A 21,260-nucleotide genomic window follows, 5' to 3' on the forward strand; every position below is an offset into this window, starting at 1 on the left:
GCAATCTCAATGGGCAATTATACGTCATAGTTGTACAGTGCACCACAAATCGGTAATGACTACCATCATGTTAGCTTGCATTATATTGCATAACATGATTGTTGAGGAAGAGTGCGTGGAGGATGAGGAAGAAGAAGACTTGCAAAACCCATCGAGGGCTTTTCGGGTTTAAGATGGGCCGGTGGATGTACAAGGGAATCAAATTCATTTTGAACCAATCAGTAAAGATGGAGCCAATATACAACGGTTTCATGACCGTGTTGCCGATCTCGAATTCGTTTACATCCATAGAGAGCTCCAGAGATACTTGGTAAAACACATTTGGAGGGTGAAAAAAGGTGAAATAGTCTAAATATATGTATTTTCATTCAGTTTGTATTTAATTATTAAGTTTGTGTGTAATTTAAGTATGTGTTTTAAATTTTTGTATATTTTAATTTCTTTTTAATAAATAAATTACATTTTTATTTCTTGAAAATTTAAATTACATCAAATTTAAATTACAATCCGAATACTATAACTATCATGGAAATAACACGCGATTCTGGTGATAACAATCCGAATATGCTTCATCAGTAGATTGATCTTGACTAGCTCCTCCTTTCATTAAGGATTTCTAGTTTCCTTTTGGTAAAATACATTTTCGGGATTGGGGTTATAGCCTCCAAATCCATTGTCATGATCTTTATGTCATTCTCTTGTTTCTTTAATCGTAACTCTTTCTTCCGCCCTTACTTCCTTCCGTTTTTAAATGTCTATGTACTCCGCGTAATAATTAAGCTCACTTTCATTATGTGCTAGCCTCTTGGCGTACCATGATGCTTGGTCACTTGAAAATGGTATGCAAAACCTCAACTCGTTGCTCAATATGAGTCTTACCATGTTTCTTTTGGCACCTAGCTTCCTTTGCTGCCTTGGTTCCCATTGGTCTAAGCGGACTCGAGGAAGCTGCCGTGTTGCTTTGAGATGTTTCATTCACTTGGTCGTCATCCAAATCGATGGTTGGAGATGATTCGGTTGCGGAATGAGTAGCATCGTAACTACTTGCATATGAAGATGGAGTAATAGGTAGCACCGCAACAAAAGATGGATGATCTTTAACCACTTTCCAACATTCAAAGTGTGTAAATTTTCTTCTTCTTGGCATTATAGTAACATGATTAAGCTTGTCGTTTCTAATGAAAACTTATATTAGGTACATATTTAATTACATAATTTAAAAAAATTGGATAAAACAAATAATGTAACCAAATTAGATATATAAAAAAATAATGTAAACAATGCTACATATTTAAACAAAATTAGATATATATTTAATACATAATTTAATTATATATAATCGAATAAAAATGATAATATATGATAAAAAAATGTAAACTTACTTCATCCATTAACGAAGTGCCGCTAGCTAAACGTTGACGCGCCGCCGCCAATCATTCGCCCCATTTTTGCAAGAGTAGCTTGAACTTGTTGTAGTGAGAAGCAAGCGCGATTCGGGTCCTTGGCTCATTCGGAGGTTTCTCACCCGGTGCTAGCACCCAATTTTGCATATAATCGGCAACAATTGTCTCTCACAATTTGTCTTTCTTTTGTTTGTTACCGTCGTATTCATCAACGCTATGATGGATAAAGAGATGTACATTTCTAAATCTTCGGAAGGAAGCCAATGGGAACCCATTGTTTTGGAAAAAAAAATGCTAAACGAAATGAAGGAGGAAGATGTGAAATTTGTTGTGCACAAATTGATGTGAGTTGATCAAAAATTGAAGTAGTATTTATAGGCATATTTTTTGGAGAGGTGGGAAATTTTTGGGATTTTTAACTATTTTTTGGGGTTTATTTACGTTCAGATAAAATAGTAGCCATTGATTATGAATTCTGACCGTTGGATCGAAATTTTTGATTCAAATAAAAGACCCAGATCCATTTAACCGTTAGAGTTTGATGGAAATCCGATAAGCCACGTGTTAGCCATTCTGTGGTCCCCCTTTTACTCGCGCGTGCAATGCATACGCCTAAAAGAAAAAAAAATTCAACATGCCGACGTCACCCACGTGTGGGCTCTGCTAGACAAACGAGCAAAGGTCGGAGTAAATTATGCTCGAGCGATCGATCGAGCAAAGCCTTTCGGTTAACTGGGTGAGCACCAACAACTCCGGTGCGAGCTCGGATCTGGGTTTGCTCGAGCAAACTATCACGATCCCACCTCTTGCTCAAGTAGCTCTCCTCCTCTTGCTCGCTGGTGTAGATGCTCTTATAGTAATTTAGAAGGTGTAAATAAAATCTCACCTTATAAAAGACAAAAAATATTAGAAAATCATGGTCAAACAATTGCTAATATATCTAACTCTCTGATGCATACTGCTAATTGTTGAAGAAAATAATGACGGTAATGTTAGCGAGCATTAACAGTGACTATGGAGGATTTGTATGAATATTTTTAGAAAGAGTGAATAAATCTTCAATTTACTACTCTAGACTGAAACCCTAATATTGTAAAACATAAAGACGATAATATTAACATACCAAACTAAATACCGGGACATAATATTAACATAGTAAATTGTCATTTATCTTATGTGAAATATTTCATTTCCAACTACCCTTCACATGCAACATAATTTTTAGATTTGCACGTGCACAAATTAACATAGTAAACCAAAAACCGGGACATAATATCCAAGGTCAAGCTCTCAACAGACACTTGATGACAATACAATTAAAAATCTTCCAATTGGAACTCAACTCATGTCCATAACAAAGTGAAACTCAAACGCAGACCCACGATCGATTAAAGACGTTTGAAGAGAGACTCGCACTGATACAATATCAACTTGTCGTTGTTGTGGTCCGTTAATCAATTATACCGATGTTTTTTGTAATTAAAACTCAACACTTCACATAAATTAGGACAATATCACAGCAATCGTGATTGGGACATGCCTTGGTACACTATTGTAAATTTGTTGTATTTCGAACAGTGGGTTCAATACAAACTGTTGAAGTTTGGGGCTTGGGGTGCCCGGCCTGCTAACAAAACGTACGTTCGTGACCCCTTAGACTGAGGTCTAAGACTACCAAGAGTCCAAGACGGGTATCATAGTCATGGGCCGGCCCTGGCTATAGATAGTCACGAGTCACGACATTCCCATATGTACGATGAAAGTATAATCTGGCATTCTGGCGAAACTTAATTGGATAGGCGTGCAAATGATTGATGGTATAAAATTATTTAAAAAAAAACAAAAGCTTGGTGTGTCCAAATCAAAATAACCCTGGATGAATGAGTCGATCATGAATAATTTGTAATATTGATATAACTTTGAAAGAAAAGCAAGTACAATAATAACGATTTCTAATCTTTTCTACTCGAACCACGTAATTATAAGGTCATGAATGAGCTAAGCAGTTGCGAAAGGCCTCATTTTTAATCTTAATACATATCGGAATCTTCAGATTAAAATTGTTAAATTGCATACGCCAAGATTAGGTGAATCCATATCCTACCAAATCAGGGACCAGATCATCAACTGAAAACGTAAAGACGCAATCTAAGTTGATATGCCTGCTGTGATGCTAATGTTCTACACATTTCTGGGTTTAAAAGTTTAAAGGAGTTGGATCATTTCATGTCTCAAAGAAAATAAATCATCATTATATGAGGATGAGCAATTGGTCGAGAGGCCAAGATGTACATCTTCTAGCTAGCTAGTTTTATCATCTATATATTCATACTCAACATGTATATGTTTCTAATTTGGTCTGTTTCTATGAATTATTGATCGAGGTTATATCAGAGCACGTAAAGAACAAATGTATGATTATGGGGCTATGGCAATCATGGTACGAAATGGTCCCAGAACCCACTCATAGACGTCCCTACCTGAGAGTTTTTAAGACTTAAAAGGACATAAGATGAATTAGATATCATATAGAGAGGTTTTCCAGATTAAATACATAAGTTTCTCCATGAGAAAGACAAAGCATCTCATTTCCTGACAATTCGCTATGATTTGTCACGTAATTTAATCACCAACTATATATAACAATACTACTTATTAGAATGATACACGAACTGAAAACATCAAATATGGAGAGCTACGAGATGGTGGGTTTGGTCATTGGGGTTTTACTATCATGGGTGGCGTGGGTGTCAGCAATAAAACTTCGACGGCTTCGTTCTGAGGAGCAAAGGCAGCTCCCCCCAGGACCAAGATGGTGGCCGGTGGTCGGGAACATTTTTCAACTAGGCTTGGGACCGCCCCATGAGTCATTTGCCGTACTAGCCCGTAAGCACGGTCCTATCATGACCTTGTGGCTAGGTTCAATGAGCACCGTGGTGATTTCGTCGAGAAATGTGGCTCGTGAAATGTTTAAGAACCATGATGTTGTCCTAGCTGGTCGAAAAATATACGAGGCCATGAAAGGTATGTCTTGTTTAAGAGAGTACGTGAGATTTTTGTATATCAACTTAAACACTCATTTAAGATAGAACTGTACGTGTTGCTTTTATTTTAATCCTAGGTGATTATGGTAATGAGGGTTCGCTGATCACGGCACAATATGGCTCACACTGGCGCATGCTGAGGCGGCTATGCACCGCCGAGTTCTTCGTAACCAGCCGACTCGACGCCATGCGTGGTGTTCGTGGTACATGCATCGATCGCATGGTGCAGTTTATAGAGAATGCTAGTACTAGTGACAAATCCAATGTTGGCGCCACAGTTAAGAGCATTGATGTGGGGAGGTTCTTTTTCTTGATGGCTTTTAATCTAATTGGGAACCTTATGTTCTCCAAGGATTTGTTGGACCCAAATTCGGAGAGAGGAGCTGGGTTCTTTTACCATGCAGGCAAGGTTATGGAGATGGCGGGGAAGCCTAATATGGCAGATTTCTTTCCAGTTCTCCGTTGGCTTGACCCGCAAGGCATCAGGAAGAATACCCAATTCCATGTCGAGAAGGCGTTTGAAATTGCCGGTGAGTTCATCAAGGAAAGAATGGAAAGCATGCACAGTGATGAATCTGATGTTGGCGTAGAGAAGACTAAAGACTTCTTAGATGTGCTCTTGCAGTACGACTCGCAAGGTGATGGGGGTGATGAGGAGGCGTACAGGTTCTCTTCCCCGAGAACCATCAATGTGATTGTTTTCGTAAGCAATCTGCTACTTCTCGACGTATACATTTATATGTTGTCAAATAATGTTTTGATTTCTTATGTAATTAATCAAGTTGTTACTTCAGGAAATGTTCACGGCAGGGACTGACACCACTACAAGCACTCTGGAGTGGGCGATGGCGGAGCTACTTAACAATCCGAGAATTCTAAAGAAAGTTCAGACCGAACTAAGGAGCACCATAAGTTCTGGCGAGAAACTTGAAGAGAGAGACATCGAAAACCTCCCCTACCTCAAAGCAGTCATCAAAGAGACTCTGAGACTTCACCCACCTCTTCCTTTCTTAGTCCCACACATGGCCATGGACTCTTGCAAAATGCTAGGACACCACATTCCGAAAGACACCCAAATCCTAGTGAATGTTTGGGCAATTGGACGCGACCCCGAAATTTGGGAAGATCCTTTAATATTTAAACCAGAGAGGTTCTTGGAGCCTAGCGTGGTTGATTATAAAGGACACCACTTTGAGTTCATACCATTTGGTTCTGGACGTCGGATGTGTCCTGCTGTGCCCCTAGTCTCCAGGGTGCTTCCTCTAGCCCTGGGATCGCTCTTACACTCCTTTGATTGGGTTTTACCAGATGGCCTCAAGCCGGAGAATATGGACATGGCTGAAAGGATGGGGATAACACTTAGGAAATCTGTCCCCTTAGATGTGATACCTTTACCTTACGAAGGAGATGCCAAGTGACAAATTAAAAAGGGTCATGCTTGCTTTTGGTTTTGGATCGTATTTGGCTATTTGCTGATCAGTGGCCACACACGCACACATATAATGGCAGTTGATGTATATACGTATAACATCATCTTTTACGGTGATCGATTGTTATAACTTAATATGGTCTGAAAATGTGATCCCGCTGATCCATTTAAACTTGCTCAATGCCCATCCGTGCGCATACTAGCAGCAAAGCATTCAGTTTAAGAAGACAAGGACGATAAATTGTAATATAGTTATTATAATTACACATATCCTTTGTTAATGCGATCAATTGTAATATGTTATTGTAATTAAATCCTTTGTTAATGAATTTGGCTGTGTGTACGTATTATATCTTGTCACAAGTCCTTCCATAAGCGAATTGTAATATGCATGGTTCTTGTAAATTCTTTGATAATGAATTTAATTGGTTCGGGGCGGACTGTAATATATATATGAGGTTTTTCAGGTGCGGAGGTCCGTCCAGTCCTTAGGTAACAATGTATATATCACCTTTGCAAATTTTCAGCCAATTTAGTAATCGTTAAATTACTCAAAACTGCGTTTTTCTATTACACACATGAACAGTTGAAATTCGGTAGATTTAATCCGTTCATTGGTTTAACTTAGTTAGATACCTTAACGATCACCAAATTGGCTGAAATTTTACATAAGTGATCTATACGTTATTACCTAAGGATTGGACGATGGAGATGTGAAAAATCGATTGAAAAGTTGATAAAAAATAAAAATCCGTACCTTAGCTTAAGGTACGGACCTCCGCACCTGAAAAACTCTCTATCCAGAGTGAAGCTTCACTCTGGAATTTTAGAGTGAAGTTCCAATTTTGGCATACTTTTCGGTCAAATTTTTTCACCATAAGCGATTCAATATTTAGGTATGTTATTCAAGATCATCTCTACAAAATTTCATCAATATTGAATTGTTTATGGTGAAAAAATTTGACTGAAAAGTGTGTCAAAATTGGAACTTCACTCTGAAATTTCAGAGTGAAGCTTCACTCTGGATAGGGACTATATATATATATATATATATATATATGCATGCACTTTTCCACTATACATAGACATATATAAATATAATGGAATGACACTTACGGAGTTACTCATGGCTGGAGCTTAGGTTTCTCCAAATATTTTCTAGTCTTCATCCGTGGTACTTCCGAGTTCCGAATGATGAGTATAATGAAGAGTCTTACATTGGAGGAGAAGAACAGATCGATGATCTGATAGTTTCAATTAATTAGAGGGAAACACTGTAAAATTTTCCCTTCTACAGCTATATGATCTATATCTAGTGTCTCAGAATGGAGAGTCACAACATTTGATTTGCAAGCTGCAAATAATTATATTATAGAGATAGAGAAACTGCCGTATAGATCATGGAAGAACTTTTGCCCGACCAGTTTATATATCACATTTTTCACATATGATATATCTACACATTCCGACATTACGTGAAGTGCTCGAAAGAGTTTTACAGGCCAGCAAAACCAAGGGGTAGAGAATCCTGGATCCGGAAGGCAGAGAAGATAGAGGGAGGGAGTCGGGAAGGCCAATACACTGGAATCTTTACTGTGATAGAAAATAAAATTAAAAGATTCCTGATTTAAAAAAAAAACGAGAGATACCTTTCATAGGTTACAAGTTTGTCCGCAAAGAAAACGACATTATGGTTTCTTTGTTTGTCGTCTTCTCAGGCAAGACGACTTTCTATAGGTTACAGAACGTCGCAAGAAGACTACAGATCGATGTTTATAATTGAATATTTTAAGGTAACCGTTTATATTAAGCAATAATCAAACTGACACCAATATATTCAATATCCGCAGCGCTTAGTCTTCATTAATGGGTACGCTCATCAGTCATCACATTGTGGATCGAGTCATATTATTATGAGGATTGTGCATATTTGAGGGAAGCAAGAATCTCTGGCATGATCAGTTGGGCATATGCCTGCGCGTAACTGTGGAGTTCACAAAATTGCTTAGAATATATATATATATATATGCATAGGCATTATACAAACATATTTAGCTAAGGCACATAATTTCCTTCCCAGAGTTTGGCAGTTGACCACCCCCTGGGGAATATGCATTGACATTATTGATCGATGATGCATTACTTATCGGAAAAACCATGCCCTAGCACGTCCAAAAGCAAAAGCAATATTACATAGAATGTTGTATTATTATGTGTTGAAATGTAAGCTAGGGTTTTCATGAACACGATAGCAGAGGAAAGGAAGAAGATGATGATACTAATTGATTAGCTCAGATATCTGACTAGTGTTCAAATATAAGCTAGGATTTTGATGAATGGAAAGCATAGCAAAATCGAGAGGAAGAAGACAATGGTACTATTGATCAATCAATCAGCTAAAAAAATCTGTATAGTAAGTTGAAAGGTAATCAGGCTAGGGTTTTGATGAATCTGAAAGCAGAGAAAGAAGGGATCAAGAAAATGGTAATTTTGATCGAATGATTTACCTCAGTAATCTGACTAACAATGCTTATTCGAATTCAAAGACTTTAATGTATAGAAGGTTGTGACTACTTGTGAGTTGTGACTAATAGGTTTTCTCTCTAAGCAATCTTAACAACATACTATATATTAAGGTAATCTTTCTCACATCAGCTCTTGTTGGCGCGATGACATCTTAAGAAAATTAGAGAAAGAGAGTTTCTATTTATATCTCCCAAAATGGTATTTAGACCTCTTTTTTTTCTTAGATAGTTTTGACTTAATCAATGCATATGAAATTACCAAAAACTAATTCTTAACTTATCTATTCTAAATTACAAATGTAAATAATTATCTTTTATATTTATTGCTAGAAAATCTCAAAAAATGGGATATCAAAATGCATAAAATGATTTAATTGATTACCTTCTTTTTTAATAAACATCATAAGTCAAAAATTAAATGTAGTTATGTAGATGATTAACATCAAATTTTGAATGCAGACGATTTAATGCATAAACTATATGACTATCTAAAATTTTTCTCATAAAACTTTGATTTGAGTCAAAGAACAAAATTCATTCATTAGAGGTTATAATATTTCATATACGTTGATGTTAATTCTTGGTGAGTTGCACACACACACACACACACACATATATATCAGTGAATGAAAAAACTAGTCTACCAATTTTTTTATGAATTTAGAAAACGAGTGGAATAGTGAATTAATTCGAGAAGATAGTTTGTATAATTATTATACATTTTTCAAATTGTATATAATAAATGAATTTTTGAAATAGAGTAGGAAAGAAATTAATTGATAGTAGTCTGATTTAATATACCAAATTAGATATTGTGCATTTTAGGAAAACTATGGAGGTCTAAAGAACATTTTAAGTATCTATAAAAGCAAAATTGAGGTCCACTGAGTAAGGATGTCTAAATACCGTTTTTGGAGGTATGATTAGAAGTTCCCTTAGAGAAAACCTCAAAGTAGGAGACCCATTTTAAGATAAACACATACCTTTAATTTACACACAATTCATATTTTAAACCTTCCATATAAATTATATGTTTGTAATTAATATTTTTAACAAGTCTAATTTGCCCTTTAGCATCTTTTTATTTGAATTTGAATTTTTTTACTAAACTTAAATCTTATTAACTCCATTTCAATCAATTTCATCAATTAATTTATCTTAATTTGGTGACTTGAGCCTATATATATACACACATTACAAAACTATTTCATTAGTAACAAAAGTTTGTAGTTCTTAATCTATTTAGTAGGTATATTCCATCCAATATTGTAAAATTGAGAGATTTGATATGAAAATGGAGAGATATGCTTTGAAGAAATGATGAGGCCGACTATGCATATGGTATTTTCCACCATTTCTCTGAGTGATAGTTGAGAACTTGAGGAAATGTTTTGAATAATACAAAACATGTCATAGATTCCACGAACGTGTTTACACTTTGTATTTCTTATCATAATATGTCACATCTCGGATTGGAACATGACCAATATATTAAGATTAAAACATAAATTAGCAAGCGAACAGACCGATTAAGTTTCACTTAGACACTCACTAACGTGAACAAGTGAATAAAATTTTCCGACAAGACAAACACGTTCACGAAAATAAATAATAATACTTTACATTTCCGCGAAAATAAATAAATTTATACAACAAGGAACGCGGAAGGTAGCGCTAGTGCCACCAGCCCAATACTAAACACAAAAACTAGATAAAAAGTGGTAAAATACTAAGAGGAGACCTCGAAGAAACTTTACTCGAAAACATTTGTACAACACATGAGAATGAGATGCATGAGGGTGAACACGAACGCTAACTCTCAAATGAGGCTCCTAGCTCCAGAAATCACAATCGAACCTACAAGGGAACTAAAATAGGGGTGAGTGTCGTCCTCATTTGCCCAGTAGGGCTCAGCCCGCCCATGAGGTTTGAAAATCGGGTAAGGATAAGTTTTATAAAACATTAAGGGTAGGTTTTTGACGTCCAGAGAATACCATATTTAAAATATAATGCAAATTTGGGAAATATCATGCTAAAATAGTTTGTGGAGTTCCAAAGGTAGGGTAAGTGTCACACCCCGAGACCATTTTAGGGACCAGAATGCAACAGTATTCGCCGTAGTCCCGAATTAATAAGCAATCGACACGTCAAGACTGACATGTCGACTACCTATTAACTCGAAACTACAAGGCTAATGATAAAAAATAAGAACAAAGTGACGATAAGGCATGAGGATCGAATGAAATATACAAAAATAACAAATGCGGAAGGTAGCAATGTAAGACTCAAACATCAAACAAAGAACATGTCTAAGTCTCACCGGCCTACTCGGTCTGAAAAGAAGGTAAATGACCAAGTCAGAAGACGAGATATACTAGAGTACGTCAAATGCGTCAACTGAATCCAACTCGGAGATCGGAAAACTGAAACAATGTGAAGTAAGATCACAGTAAGACCGATACCCTACCGAGGTAGGGTTTGAACCAAGAAAAATAAGATAAGGGTGCAATGCTTAAATATAGGAACATCTAAATGAGCGCTCAAGTAGGAAGTGAGAAAATAGAGTGAAGGAATAACCAAAATGACGTTTGGTTATTGATAGGTAGGAAGATATCCATAAGCGCAAAATTGAGCTAACACCACGGTCGGATGATGTAATAAAGAAAACCACAGGATTATCGACATCCCTGGTAATTGGGGCCTCGTCTCACCTTCAGGTGAACTATGCGTCTAGTACTACCCATTCACGAGTCACGAAACTGGAAATTAGGACAACGGTACCACTCAGGATAAAGTATATGGTGCCGGATATCAGGACAACAAAATCACCGTACATACGCATAGTTGATACCAGATATCACCAATAATATAGTATGGTGCCAGACATCAGGACAACGGGATCACCAATACTAAATAAGACACGGTGCCAGATATCAGGACAACATAATCACCGATAATAGAGTATGGTGCCGGACATCAGGACAACGAGATCACCACTACTAGATAAGACACGGTGCCGGATATGAGGACAAAGGATTCACCGATAATACAATATCTCGATAAATTTACTATCTAACTCGAGTAAAGTGCTTGAAACGTCAACTAAATAACCGCATGAATAACGATGAATATGATGATGAGGAAATAAATTAAATAAAGTTGTGCATTACACAATTAAAAATATCACTAACTTTGAAAGGTAACGGCTTACCCTAGTTGGCGACTCACCCCTTACCTGAGATAGCAGTGCCGAAGTCCATGCTCTAGATCTCGCTCCTCATACTCTGCGTAGAATCGCGGCTCTTGAGTTCGTCTCATAGCTCAATGAATAACGGAAAATGGGGGTAAGGTTTACTGTGCTTATAGTTTATTTAACAAATTATCGACAATTGACCAATTTGACCATTCGAGTCGAGGTCTCGGGATGATCGGTTGATTTTTTCTAAAGGTGAGTGTGAATTTATTTTATAAAATGTATCCTACATTTAAGACGCGAATTACCGATAAAGATGGAAATGTTTAATTTATTATTCCGGCATTAAATCTCACGTTTAAGAGTTCTTCAATCTCCGATCCGGGAGGAAATCGAGTTTAACGTTTAACCGTAAAGCGAAAATTACGTTTAGCGAAAAGTTGATAATTTTTCTTAATCCGATTTAAGTCGAGAAACCTAAAGGTAAAAGGTTGACTAAAGATTTACTGAAATAACAAAATGGTAAATTTGAAAAGGTAAACGTAAACAATACCAATACTCAACCAAATTCGTCATGCAACCATACCAAATGAATCGAAACAACATTACGATCACAAAAATACCAAAAAGAAAGAAATTAGAGCTCGTTTGATACCTCTACGAAACACCGGAATGAATCCAGTCGGAACTGTTGCAATTCCGAGCTGTTGTGGGTTCTCCCAGGCCCCTTATTGGTCTACTACTGCCCAGAAGCTTCGATTCTTCCTCAAACTCGTCTAGATGCAAAGAGAACTCACCGGAGAACGAGGTCGATGGAGGAGATCCGACAGAGGCAATGGAAAAAGAGAAAAATCTCCGATTAGGTTCTAATTCGGGAGATTGAGGAAGAAATTGAGTTGGGTTTGAAGATTAAAAGCTAAACTTACCAACAAGAAGAGATGGAATCTTGCCGGAGCTTGAAATCTCACTAAACCGCTCTGTCGGCGTCGACTGCTCCTAACTCGATCTCCTCAGAGTGTTGCTTGAATTTGACATGCAAGAACAAGGTTTTGAAGATGAGAGAGAGAGAGGGAAAGAACAACGGTGGTGGCATGCCTTGGCGTGGCATGACGGCGGTGCGGCGCGGCGGAGGAACTGCCGCGTTCTCTGTGTTTCCCAGAGAGAAGGGAGAACGCCCCCCGAAGCTCCCTACCAAAAAAGAAGAAGGGAAGAAATAAAAGAAAGAAGGTGAGAAGAAAAGTGGGCATGGACTCGGCTGAAATAGCTTGGTCTTGGGCTTCTCTCAAGCCCAAATCCAAAACCCAAATTAAAACTTTAGAAATTCGTAGCAAATATACCGAATGCTGGAAAAATATTCTGCGAATACTCTTGCGCTCGTGTCGACGTGTAGCATAACAAAAATATTTTACTACAAATTTAATTTCACAAAAAAAGAGTAGGTTAGCATTTTCTAAATATTGAAAAGGAGAAAACAAATTCAGGGGCTCACAGTAAGGCAAATTTAACTTCAAGCAATGTTCGACCGATCTTAGTGACTAAATAGTCGATGCCAACTGCACATCTGTTATAATAACAGAGTAGCGAGAGTGTCCATTTAAACGGAATGCCCTTAATAGTATAGAAAATAATGGATCCAATAATAAATAGGGCATTGCCCATCCGGAGGTTCACAGTATCGACATCGTAGGATTACCTAGAATGCTAGGCTCCCGTCACTCTCAAGTCAACACACGCGAGGATTCACTACTTACCATATCTCGAAAGCGTGCCTAGTCTCGGGTTTTCACAACATTTTATGCATAATAAATAATCAACTGAGAACTAGACTATGCATTTATAACTGGCCCAAAATCAACATAGGAGGATTAACTCCCCTACCCGGAATGACATGCAGAATCTCAGCCGATATCCAAATCCAATGTATAGCTACTGCTGCTACTCCAAGTCTTCGAAAGATCCTCATAACATCAACTCTGAGTTCATGGGGTATAAAAGAGTCAACATCAAAGTTGAATATGGAAGATAAGTTAACTCTATCAATTTATCTAGTTTGACCAAGAAAGTCAAAGACTCTCCATAGATCAAGTCTTTCCTCGATTGACCAGGAGTTGATTACGTTGACCAACTAATTTTAGACTAATTCTCAAAGAACTCGAAAATAGTCCAATTATAATTATCGAACAATATTAATCATGCTTTAAGACTTCTAAACATACTCGGAATCGTTCGATGACTTTAATAATTACCGACACATTTCTAAGTTAGACGGGTCCTCGATTCTCGAACCGGGCGAGAATCTGAACTATTGAATAGTCGTAACTAATTGTTACGTTAATCATCGCCATTTTAAAAATTATAATTTCACTAAGTTAACGGTTAAGTAAAATTGTAAAAATCATTTAGTAAATAGTAAAAAGGTAATTTAAGATAAAACCTAATTTCTGTCAGGGGCATAATAGTAATTTCATATTGACAGTAAAATAGTATAAAGGTAACTGTGAAAATGTAAAAACCCATTTTGCACCTTTATCTCTCCGATTCCACTTCCGGCAACAAAATTCTTCTCCGATTTCAACCAAACAAACATATAAATCACTCACAAGCTTCTCAATAATTCAGTGACCACCAAAATGACAAAACAAAAGTGAACGGAAGGAGATTGCTATCTCACGGACTAAAAACATAGAGCCAAGGCTGCAACATTTCACCTCCTGAGCTGCAGTACTTCCAGAGATCCTCTCGAATCTCAGAGGAAGTTGTTTCATCATCGGGAATCCATAAATGTTGCTGAGGTGGTGATTTCACAACGGAAGAAAACCGAAAAAGAGGAAGAAAGAGTTTAGGAACCAAGTTCCATTTCAGGGAATTGAAAATTGAAATTTAATTGGAGATGATTATAGAAAATCAGACTTATCAAGAGAGAACTGGTAGGGCTATTATATTAATTTGCTACGCCGGGAAGGAGGTCGATGACGGTGGCACAACGGTGGTAACAAAATCCAGAAAAACAAAGAACAAGAATTTAGGGTTAGTTCATTGTAATCAAAAGAGGAATTGAACTGGGTTTTGAGGAAAGAGAATCAAGCTTACCAAACGAGATGGTTTTTGAGCTCGAATCGGCCGTCGGAGCTCTTCGTCGGAGTCCCTCTGCAACAACTCTGATTTCACCAAAATTGGGGTTGTTTGGGGAGGTTTCTAATATGGATAGATATAGAATGAGGTGGTGAGTATGAATATGTGGTTGCATGTTGGCTCTCTTGCCATAGGATGGCGACACCAGGCCGAGAAGGTGGTGGTGTGGTCTCGGTGGAGGAAGGAGGAAAAGAAAGAAGAGAAATGAGGGAGAAGAAGACGCGAGGAAGAAAAATAAAAGGGAGAGAGTCAGAGAGAGAGAGAGAGATTTGGGCTCGGGCCTTGGGCCCGGGTCAAAATATTTTGGGGTTTTTCTTAAAAGCGTGAAAACAAATACCCACAATAGAAATTATTTTTAAAATAGAACACAACTCTAGAAATTCGTAAAAAATAAAACCGAGCGTCGGAAAAATATTCCGAAGACATGTACGAGCTCGTGGCGACGTGTGGTTTAATATTGACATATTAAACTACGTACTCGACATTTAATTTAAATGTCGATTAGTTATTCCTAAAGTGTCGGTAATCGAGATTAGAAATCTCAGGTCTTATATAATATGCATATCTTGTTATTAGATTACTTTATCTAATATTTAGATATATATTGTCATCATTTAAAAAAATCTCTAGTATAGTTTACTAATAAATCACACAACTATATGCAAGGTATCTAAACCAATTTACATTTTGATAAGATATTGAGAAAACCCCAAAGGATTAGAGTTACATTTTTAATAGATAACTTACCTATATAGTAGAAATATCAACTTACCTATATAGTAAAATTAGATAACATACCAATTTAATATAGTAAAATATAACATGCCTACATAGATGACCAACTTCATTTATGAAGTTGAAATAACTTATTTTAAAAAATAACTTACCTATATAGTATGACTAATTAAATAACTTACCTATATAGTAGGACTAATTAAATAATTTACCTATATGGCAGAATTAGATAACTTACCTATATAGAAGGTTTATTTAAATACCTATATGGTAGAATTAAATAACTTACCTATATAGTATGTTTATTTAATATACTTATATAACTATATATATAGTAGGTTTAATTAGATAATATACTTATATGATAGAAATATATATTTTTAAACACAAAAGAAATATATAAAAGAAACAGCTCATTTAACTTTGGTTTCTAAATCTAGATTACATGACTTTGGCACAAATAATAATTACATTAAGGCTACGAATTAAGTTAAGCTTAGATTATTGAATAGATTAAGTTAATTATTAGTTTATTAGGTATGTTATAAATTTGACTTTCAGTGGCAGTTTTTGTAAATTTTGAAGGATATATGTTTTAATATTAATCCTACATGACAACTTTTTGGTGTAAATTAAAATTAAAAAAAATGATGGGTTTAATAGAAAATCTCTTCTTCAAATTGGGTCTAAAATGAATTGCGAAGTGCCCGATTCACCTCGATCGATCAAGCCACTTTCTCTCTTGTGAATTGTATATATGCCACAGCCACTTTAAGATGCTCCACGTTGGAGTAACATATTGAATTGGAGGCCATTAGGCCAAGGCAAGAGCTGAAATATTGTCGTAAGTGGCTTAAGCATGCAACTGTACCTCATAACTCATAAGCAGTGTCTCGATCTATAGTGGACGACGAAGATACTGGACAATTGCCAAGAAAGATGGCAAACCTGCTTCTGGTAGCATGTTGAAAAGTAAGCTAAGGTATTGATAAATATGAGATTAAGCAGAGAAATTAGAGAGAAAGAAACTGACCACAATGCTCCCATTACAAAGACTATATATAGAGTTGGGACTAATTTGCCTTAATTTCCAATTAGGTAACAATATATATACTGTGGCCTTACAAATTTCTCTCATACATCAATGAGTAATTATTCTGTGTACCCGTCACACCACGTGTCATGTGTTGTACTCAGCCAATCATATTACGCCATGTGCCATGTAGTGTACCCAGCCAATTATATTACACCATGATATAATTAACATGCACGCAGTAAAAATGATAACAGTTTATTTACATATAAGAACCAATCAAAAATAACTACAATAAAAAATAGACTAATAACATTAAAAAATACGTCACGTAAGGTATGTGACGGGTATATATAATAATTTCTCTACATCAATTTCTCAAATTTTGTAGTCTTGTTACACGTGGTATTGGTTGAAGCATCCTTTATTGTTTTATGACTCTTATCTTCATATGCATGGTAGTCGGCAGGTCCGTCCCTCCTCATTTGTCCTAGTTCTAAAGAATGATACTGCTATTATTATTTCATTGCGCTGCTGGCTGTTCTTATCTGTATAGATATCAACGATCTATCGCAACATCATATGTCGCCATCCATTTTCACCGGGTTGAACAGAGTTAACCATATGTCGGAACATGAACGTGTTTACAGAAAATTCCAGATTAAAAATTCCATAAGCGATGTTTACGGTTAATTAAATTTTTGGATTATTGATACAGTCAAACTATTGATTAAATATCACTTTGTGATATGTAATGCCGGTCTCTGTTAACGCAATGTCGGAATCAATCTATAAGGCTCCATTTTTTCTACTCTTACAATGTGGTATATATATAAACGAACTGAGCTTAACTAGCTCACACACTTCATTATTACTTCAGCTAAATGGAGTACTTACCGTGGAATTTCCTTGTTTATGTTGGCATACCATCTCTGCTCTTCTTGCTAATTTGGTGGAGATCAAACTCAAGTGCCAACCAAGGGCTTCCACCCGGCCCGCCGGGATGGCCACTTATCGGAAACATGCTCGACCTTGGAACTATGCCACACAGAACCCTCACCGGGCTACGAAATAAGTTCGGTTCTGTGGTATGGCTAAGGATCGGTGTCCGGAATACCTTGGTAATCCAATCAACCAAAGCGGCCACCGAGTTTTTCAAAAATCACGACCTGACGTTTGTTGAACGGACTATCATTGAAGGCTCTCGTGCTCACGACTACCATAAGGGATCACTCGCGCTGGCCCCTTATGGGACACAGTGGCGAGTGCTGAGGCGTCTAGTGACCATGGACATGTTAACCAACAAGCGTATCAATGAGACGGCGTCCATACGCAGAAAGTGCGTCGATAATATGCAGAAATGGATAGAAGAAGAAGCCTCTAAACTCCAGGAAAATGGATCATCATCAAAGGGAGTGCAGGTCAGTCGATTCGTGTTCCTCATGACATTTAATCTTCTTGGGAATCTAATGTTGTCGAGGGACTTGGTGGATCCGAATTCGAAAGAAGGGCTGGAGTTCTTTGAGGCGATGAGGGGATTGATGGAGGCGAATGGTGTTGGAAACATGTCGGACTACTTTCCATGGCTGAAGTGGCTTGATTTACAGGGTGTGAAGAGAAGGATGAACAAGCACGTTGGAAAGGCTCTGGAAATTGCCTCCGGTTATGTGAAGGCGCGCTTGAAAGAGAGGAAGTTGATCGGTGGAGAGAAAACTAGGGACTTTCTGGATGTGTTGCTTGATTATGAAAGCGACGAAATGGATGAATCAGCCAAGATTTCTGATCATCATCTCAATATTTTCATTCTGGTAAGTGTCTCTGCCCTAGCTCAGATTAACTGTTGGTTGAAATTTTCCAGCGTTGTAGGAATTTTTTGAAGTTTACTCAGTAGTCACATAATCCAGAAGGAGATCGAACTTTCACTGCATATAAAATTCGTTATATATATATATATAAACTTAATTACCTGCATCGATTTACCATGCATGCATGGTTATCTAAGTATATACTTGAGTCTATTAACTGGTAATTACCATGCATGCATGCATGTTTATCTAAGTAAATACTCCAGTCTATTTTACAGGCTGATGGCATGGATTTCTCAAATATACATACATGAAGCGGTTCACATGAGAAAGAATTTAGCTGGCTAATGTGTGTGAGTAATATATGCTTCCATTATGTGCTTCGCATGAGAGGGACTATTTGCTGGATTAATGTGTGTGTGTGTGTGTCATGTTACTCAAGTAATCGATCAGTACATGCAAGCATGATGTGCTTCGATTCACACATGAGAGCCTAAAATATATACACTAGTTAATATGTACGCACGTTATACATGCTGATAGCTTTTCCGATTAGGATTATTAAGTTGAGAACTTGCTGATGACTTTCTAATTAATATATGGTTTATGAGACCCAATATATGCAGACAGATTAATGGTGCTAATTTATGGTGAATCTCATGATCGATGAAAACACTATCATTGAACATCAGTAACAAATTAGAATTACGGTGCAGGAAATATTCCTGGCTGGTTCAGAGACAACAAGCAGCACAACCGAATGGGCACTGACAGAGCTTTTATGCAACCCAGAGACATTGAACAAGGCCAAATCTGAGCTCAGTCGAGTGATAGGTCCAAACAGAAAGATGGAAGAAAGTGACATTGACAATCTTCCATACTTGCAAAACATAATCAAAGAAACCCTAAGATTGCATCCACCAATCCCATTCCTCGTACCAAGGAGAGCAGTACAAGACACCAAATTCATGGGGTACTTTATACCCAAGGACACACAGGCATTTGTGAATGCTTATGCAATTGGAAGAGATCCAAATGTGTGGACTGACGAACCCGATTCATTTAAGCCTGAGAGGTTCATAGGATCGAAAGTTGAATATAAAGGTCAGCATTATGAGTTGATTCCTTTTGGAGCTGGGAGAAGAATGTGCGCAGGTGTGCCATTGGGTCAAAGAATGCTGCACCTTACCTTGGGGTCATTGCTTCACCAATTCGATTGGGCACTTGGGGGGAATGTTACTAAAGAGTCTATGAATTGGAATGACAATCTAGGAATTACAATGAGGAAGTCTGAGCCACTACTGGCATGGCCTACAAAGTGCTTTGCTTAGTTCACTGATTCAATATTTGTAATATGTTGCAAATAAACTCAGTTTTCTACTTTCAGTATAATGTTAAGTAGTTTCCATCATTCCTACATATGATCTTTATTCGTGCTTTGTGCTATCTAATACATCTTTTACTTTGATATATATATATATATATACATACATTTTTCAATACATCAAAAAGTCTTCCGATCCTTAGTTGATTTATACTTCTCAGTTCTGACTATATTCATAAACATTATTTACTTAGACAAAAATAAGAATATAGTGTAGCAAAAAGAGCATAGCATTCGATTCAAAAAAGAAAAAGAAAAAAAAAAGCATAGCATGTCCGCAAATCAAACCCTTCTATTTAGGCACAAACCTAAAGCTCGTATGTCAATCGCCTAGCCAATTAAATTAATCGTCATCCATAAAAGGAGAACACCTTGGATCAAAATAGCAGCGTCTCTGTTATAAATATTAACTTTAAGTCTTCATATGGATGGACGATGCAAGGCTATAAGCCTATAACCTTTGCTAGTTTGCTTAACTATGCATGTTGTAATCATGCACAATATATTGTTTGATATACTTAGTTTGGTGAGGTATCGTACGCCCCAATATATCAATTAAAGGAAAACACTTTGTATATAAGTCTCTATAAACAACATATCAATTTATGATGTAGCGTGCCTTATGACTTGGTTAATTAAGGGAATCATTATTTCTTAAAAAAAAAAAAAACAACATGTCACCCTCTATATCTGCAAGCACAATATTACGTCGACCGGCAGTTGGCATTTACGGTCAAATTAGAGTGCGAAATATGACCAACGTAGCCTCCTCCCTCGAGTTCCTCGTTTTAATTTTTCGTTTTGGTCAAATCCTCGAATTCCACATTGATAGTGATGTATAGTTTATAATTCACACAACAACCGTGCATGATTTTTTATATATCTAATCGAAAAAAAAACCCATACATGATCTCATGTCATATAGATTAATAAGCTACCATTTCAAATATATATATATATATATATATATATATATATAGATTAACGAAACTACAATACATATCTACGTTATATTTTTTTTTTGGAAATGTCGTATCTGTCTTACTTGATTCTTTTATGTTATTTTTAACTTTTAATCATTCACCTACAATTCAATTTTTTTTTAACTGATTTTCAAAGTACTTTATATATGTATTTTGAATGCATTGTTGCATAAATACTACTCATTTCCTTTATTTCTTCTTTAGCTCTTTGGTCCTTTCATATCTTCTTATGTCGTAGTGTATGTTTAATTTCAAATTACTACGACTCACTATAGACTAATAGTTTAATATTTAGTAAAAAAAAGTTTAATATTTATACAAGATTTTCTTATAGAACATACTAGTTCAAAATTTCCATTTTTTAAATCACATTTTCATTAATTATTTTCTAAGATCGATATTTCCATAGAAATTTTTATTTTTTAGACTCTCGATATTTTCACGATCAGTGAAATTTTAGTTCTGCTTTGACCTCCGGGGGATGAGAAAGAAGAGGAGAGCTGGCATGATAAAAGAAACAAGAAAATCCAGGACAAGCGCTCCATCCATGTACCTCTGAAGAAACTAATGAAGAAGACCGGGTGGGTGATGAGC

At 36.6% G+C, this 21,260-nt stretch overlaps 2 protein-coding genes across 2 annotated transcripts; both read left to right on the forward strand.

Annotated features, from left to right (window-relative positions):
* Nucleotides 1-4,091: 4,091 nt before the first annotated feature.
* LOC126797729 (cytochrome P450 76A1-like) lies at nt 4,092-6,219 on the forward strand. The gene is made up of 3 exons (XM_050524433.1): nt 4,092-4,427; nt 4,525-5,150; nt 5,242-6,219. Exons 1-3 carry the CDS (start codon nt 4,106-4,108, stop codon nt 5,863-5,865), a joined length of 1,572 nt encoding a protein of 523 aa, XP_050380390.1. The 5' UTR covers nt 4,092-4,105; the 3' UTR covers nt 5,866-6,219.
* An 11,129-nt stretch (nt 6,220-17,348) lies between these two features.
* On the forward strand, nt 17,349-19,716 carry LOC126797732 (cytochrome P450 76A2-like). Its single transcript, XM_050524435.1, has 2 exons — nt 17,349-18,302; nt 19,016-19,716. Exons 1-2 carry the CDS (start codon nt 17,379-17,381, stop codon nt 19,628-19,630), a joined length of 1,539 nt encoding a protein of 512 aa, XP_050380392.1. The 5' UTR covers nt 17,349-17,378; the 3' UTR covers nt 19,631-19,716.
* The last annotated feature ends 1,544 nt before the right edge of the window (nt 19,717-21,260 follow it).

Source organism: Argentina anserina, chromosome 6, assembly GCF_933775445.1.
Source record: "Argentina anserina chromosome 6, drPotAnse1.1, whole genome shotgun sequence".
Taxonomy (NCBI): domain Eukaryota; kingdom Viridiplantae; phylum Streptophyta; class Magnoliopsida; order Rosales; family Rosaceae; genus Argentina; species Argentina anserina.